General features: G+C 46.0%; 1 protein-coding gene across 2 annotated transcripts in view; it reads right to left on the reverse strand.

Annotated features, from left to right (window-relative positions):
* LOC142470867 (vitelline membrane outer layer protein 1 homolog) overlaps positions 1 to 4,802 on the reverse strand; it is a 230,000-nt gene extending 225,198 nt beyond the window's left edge. The window contains exons 1-3 of one of the 2 annotated variants that reach the window (XM_075577667.1): positions 4,465 to 4,681; positions 1,010 to 1,119; positions 1 to 192 (exon numbers count right to left, since the gene is read on the reverse strand). The exon at positions 1 to 192 is cut by the window's left edge and continues 346 nt beyond it. In XM_075577667.1, coding sequence (XP_075433782.1) covers positions 1 to 192; positions 1,010 to 1,119; positions 4,465 to 4,629 — 467 coding nt within the window. In that variant the 5' untranslated portion in view covers positions 4,630 to 4,681. Of the gene's footprint in view, positions 193 to 1,009; positions 1,120 to 4,464 lie in introns of both variants that reach the window. The other variant, XM_075577668.1, reaches the window with a different exon arrangement.
* Positions 4,803 to 5,586: the final 784 nt, after the last annotated feature.

Genomic DNA, 5,586 nt, shown 5'->3' on the forward strand with positions numbered 1-5,586 from the left:
CAGGACAGGCTCCAGGGTCCGTATGTCCCCCACGAGAGTCCAGATCCCTCTAGTATCGTTTCGTCTGAGCACTTAAACATGATGTTGTTGGCGGCGGTGTCGTCACCGTCCCCCTGAGGTGGCTCTACTCTCAAGTTGAAAGCGATGAGGTTGCCGTTGGGACACCGCACAGGGGTGGTCCATGAGCCCCACCTGAGAGAGAAGAAGGAGGACGTGGTTAGTGGTGAAGAGGAAACTTCCTAGGTGCTTTTGCAAAGGAGACCTGACCTGTAGGACGGGCACAGGACTTTAGGGGAGATATAACCAATTATCTATATAGTGTTATAACTCCTGTCCTACGTCCTTCAGGGGAGTAAAGGGCATCTCTAATAGGGTGAGAGTAAAGGGGATCTCTAATAGGGTGAGAGTAAAGGGGATCTCTAATAGGGTGAGAGTAAAGGGGATCTCTAATAGGGTGAGAGCAAAGGGGATCTCTAATAGAGTGAGAGTAAAGGGGATCTCTTATAGGGTGAGATTAAAGGGGATCTCTAACAGGGTGAGAGCAAAGGGTATCTCTAATTGGGTGAGAGTAAAGGGGATTTTTAATCTATAAAGTGGTATTCCCCCCCCCCCCTTAATCTCCTGGTGATACCCCTCTCTATATATTCGAATACCTTGCTATCCTTCCAGCTGCCTTAATTTCCCTCCCTATATACCTCAACATGTTGCTGCCCTCGGAACTCCCTTATACACCCCTCCTTATAAACCCCAAAATCCTGTCATCATACTATATGCTTGGCAAACTCTGCACATGTGAAGAAGAGACCTGTGAGGTTTGACAAGCTCTGTACATGTGAAGAAGAGACCTGGGAGGTTAGGAAAGCTCTGCACATGTGAAGAAGAGACCTGTGAGGTTTGGAAAGCTCTGTACATGTGAAGAAGACACCTGTGAGGTTTGGAAATCTCGGCACGTGTGATGAAGAGAACTGTGAGGTTTGGAAAACTGTAGATAATGTTATGTGAGGCTCACCTTCCTTCAGTAGACTGGATTGTTTTTTCCCAATTGTTTTTGTTGTTAACACAGTACAGCTGGATCGCATTCAGAGCCGTATCATTCCCCTTCCCCTGGTTCCCTTCCACCTGTATCAGGAAGATCAGTTACAATGTATCCATCTCATATATAACTACTCATAACCCCTCAACCAATTAAACATGTCCCTGTCATTCGGTCACTTTGGCCCTTTGTGGGGCTGACCCTTTAACCCATTAAACACGTCCCTATCATTAGGTCACTTTGTACCTAAGTGGGACTGACCCTCTAACCCATTAAACACGTCCCTGTCATTAGGTCACTTTGCCCCTACGTGGGACTGACCCTTTAAGCCATTAAACATGTCCCTGTCATTAGGTCACTTTGCCCCTAAATTGGGCTGACCCTCTAACCCATTAAACCCATCCCTGTCATTAGGTCACTTTGGCCGTAAGTTGGACTGACCCTCTAAACCATTAAACACGTCCCTGTCATTAGGTCAATTTGCTCCTACGTGGGACTGACCCTTTAACCCATTAAACCCATCCCTGTCATTAGGTTACTTTGCCCCGACGTGGGACTGACCCTTTAACCCATTAATCCCTGTCATTAGGTCACATTGCCCCTACGTGGGACTGACCCTTTAACCCATTAAACACGTCCTTGTCATTAGGTCACTTTGCCCCTTCGTGGGACTGACCCTTTAACCCATTAAACACGTCCCTGTCATTAGGTCACTTTGCTCCTAGGTGGGACTGACCCTTTAACCCATTAAACACGTCCCTGTCATTAGGTCACTTTGCTCCTAGGTGGGACTGACCCTTTAACCCATTAAACACATCCCGGTTATTAGGTCACTTTGCTCCTAGGTGGGACTGACCCTTTAAACACAGAGATTATAATAGGGGCCAGTGGCGTAACTAAAATTTGAAAGAGCCTCCCCTTCGCATACCCACGCTCCCCCTCTCATCCCCACCCTCCCCCTCCTATCCCCACCCTCCCCCTCTCATCCCCACCCTCCCCCTTTCATCCCCACTCTCCCCCTCTCACCCCCTGTCATTAGGTCACTTTGCCCCTATGTGGGACTAACCCTTTAACCCATTAAACACGTCACTGACCTGACCATATAATTTACCTATGTTGCTTCTCAGATTAATCCTAATTGTGGGATATTAGAACGAGGGGGCTCTTTATGGGGTTACAGGTAACACTTCACATTAGGGAACAGACCTAAATGGGGTAAGAAGGCAGCAGTGGGGGCAGAACGGAGTTGTGGGGCAATTCTTAGACTGCTTTGATTTCTGACTCAGGGACCCCCTTCTTCCCGACTTACAGGCCCTGGTATGGGGCATCGGATGTCAATAATTGAGATATCTGCCCCCCATATCTGGGCCAGAAACTCGGACCAACTGGGGGGTGATATAGTGAGGTTTGGGATTTAGGGGATAATGGGAAAGCAAAGGGGATTTCTAATAGGGGGAGTAAGGGGGATTCTAATAGGGGGAGTAAGGGGATTCTAATAGGGAGAGTAAGGGGGATTCTAATAGGGAGAGTAAGGGGGATTCTAATAGGAGGAGTAAGGGGATTCTAATAGGGAGAGTAAGGGGGATTCTAATAGGGGGAGTAAGGGGGATTCTAATAGGGGGAGTAAGGGGGATTCTAATAGGGGGAGTAAGGGGGATATCTAATAGGAGAGTGAGGGGGATTCTAATAGGGAGAGTAAGGGGGGTTCTAAAAGGGGGAGTAAGGGGGATTCTAATAGGGGAGTAAGGGAGATTCTAATAGGGGGAGTAAGGGGGATTCTAATAGGGGGAGGAAGGGGGATTCTAATAGGGGGAGGAAGGGGGATTCTAATAGGGGGAGTAAGGGGGATTCTAATAGGGGAGTAAGGGAGATTCTAATATGGGGAGTAAGGGGGATTCTAATAGGGGGAGAAAGGGGGATTCTAATAGGGGAGTAAGGGGGATTCTAATAGGGGAGTAAGGGGATTCTAATAGGGAGAGTAAGGGGGATTCTAATATGGGACGTATAAAGGGGATATAACGTAGTGGGAGACTAAAGAGGATTTCTCATAGGGTAGAATAAGTGGGATGATTAATAGAAGGAATAAGGGGGGTTATGATTGGGGAGAATACGTGAGATTTCTAATAGGGGGGAGAGATAAAGGATTTCTATCAGGGGGATAGTACGGGGGATTATTTAAATAGGTAAAACAATGGCCATTACTGATAGGGAGAGTAAAAGGATTTATATTAGGGAATGTAAGGAGATTTCTCATAGGGAAAAGGGCGAGGGAGAGAAAAGTGAGGTTAAAAAGTGAATTTGCAATAAGGGAATTAAAGAGGAATGTAATATTTCCTATATATAGGGGACTATGCACTAAGCAGTGATAAGCAGCAGAAATAAAGTAAAGAAATCTTGCACTCACCCCTGCCAGGCTGCCACGATGAAAGCCGTCCTCATCATTATGTGTCCATGTCCTCCGTTGCCACAAACAACACAGTGCATAAAAAAAAGACAATCTAATGTCCCCTAACCCCTTAATCACCTTAGCGGTTAGTAACCATGGTAGTAATTAAGGGGTTAGCCTACCATCTGCCACTACCCACCCACGAGGCCTAACCACCCTCCCCAGGCAACTACCCTTCACCCATTCATTGGTACAGTGGGTACATCATGCTCATATAATACGAGCATGATTTATTTACCACTATAGCAAGAAATTGTGAAGGAATTAAAAAACAGGCCAAAATAAAACACCTTACATTGCAAAATAAAACACATCACATGGCTAACTAAATGCATAACAACTGCCAATAAAACAATTGAATGGCACAGTGGGTACATCATGCCCATATAATATGGGCATCATTAACACTATGCCAGTCAATGGTCAACCTATTGGGTGCATCGTCCCCATCACACAGGGGGGTCTATGCACAAAGCAGTGATACTGTAAGGGGTTTTTAAGTGAGATAAATGCCTTATGGTGCAAAATTGCGTGCAGCGCGATTCACAAAGCAGTGATAACACTGCAGTATCACGCTTATAAGGCTTTTTATCACCAAAACACAGTCATTGATAAAAAAATTGCGCCATAAATTGTGCCATAACGGCATTTATCTCACTTAAAAACACTTACTGTATCACTGCTTTGTGCACAGCCCCCATAGTGTCTAATATGGACAATGAAAGGGGGTTATCTAATACGTGGGGAGGGAGTATCGGCTACTTCTAAATACAGAGAGTAAAAGTATAAATCACAGTTATAAAGGAGATTTTTGCAGTAATTAGCTGGCCTCTGAAGTAGTCCTGGCATTTGACTGCGCCTGCAAAATTAGATTGTAAGTTCTGCGGGGCAATTTATATATTTTGCCATCAAAATCCCATATACAGAAGCACATACATTGCCATGCAAGAAATCATATTCTTATTACTGTATATATTTATCTCACCTTGAGAGAGAATCCTCTGGCATGGCATCCGACGCGACACATTTCAACTGGCCCCCATTCACCCAATTCCCCTCCGTTGGAGACACTGATGACATTTTTAGAGTTCCCTTGTCCTACTGAGAAGAGAGAGAGGAGGAGGAGGGATGAGACAACCTGGAACATCATGGTGGGGTCTTGAGGAACTCAACTGGAGATGTCAAGATATGTCAACGGTGAGAAAAACTTCGGCAATGTAATAATCGGGAATCAGGTTTGCCGTTCAAATCAGCAATCTTTATTTCTTCAATCAGCTCAGCGATTCGGCAAGGATACAGCATACAAAATACTTCTATTCAAGGTGGCATGTATCTGAGAAGGCAGTGGCGTATCCTGCGACAGCTACATTTTATACCCTTGGATCGAAGAGATATACATCACTGTCTCAGCCAACTAAATGACGTACTTGTTTACATACTTGTTTTTCTGTTGTTACCATCACGTACCTTATCTCAGGAACATTAGGAACTTACAAAAACAAGTCTTATCACTAAAATGGGCATCATACAACTTGGTTTCAAGTTGCCCCTGATACCAATAACATTGCATTCTATTAGTTTCACACTGACCACAAGATTCCTTAAAACATCTTAACCTATTGAGTGCTGAATACATATCTACTATATATTTTTGAAAGCATTGTATGTATGTATGTATGTATGTATGTTTCCCTGGTGTGTTCCCTGTCCCTAGCGGCAATCTCATTGGTCCCTTGCCCCGCCCGCCCCCGCCCGCCCCCGCCCGCCCCCACACACCTCTCATTGGCCTCACACACTCACACCACCCCCTTGGCCCACCCCCTCACACACTGACACCACCCCCTTGGCCCTCCCCCCACACCTCTCATTGGCCTGACACACTCACACCACTGTTTCAAGGCCCCCTTGGCCCGCCCCCTCACACCTCACCACTGCCTCACTCTCCCAGCCCTCACTGAGCTTTGGGAACGCACCTAGCTCTCACTGCTCTGGGAGATGACGCTTCACAGCTCTCATCTCTGAACGCACTTAAACCCTCACCGGCTGCTACCACCAAAAGGAATCAGGTACAGACTCTCTATATATATTGTGTAAGCACTTGAAAACC

The sequence above is a fragment of the Ascaphus truei genome, chromosome 20 (genome assembly GCF_040206685.1).
Source record: "Ascaphus truei isolate aAscTru1 chromosome 20, aAscTru1.hap1, whole genome shotgun sequence".
Lineage (NCBI taxonomy): Eukaryota > Metazoa > Chordata > Amphibia > Anura > Ascaphidae > Ascaphus > Ascaphus truei.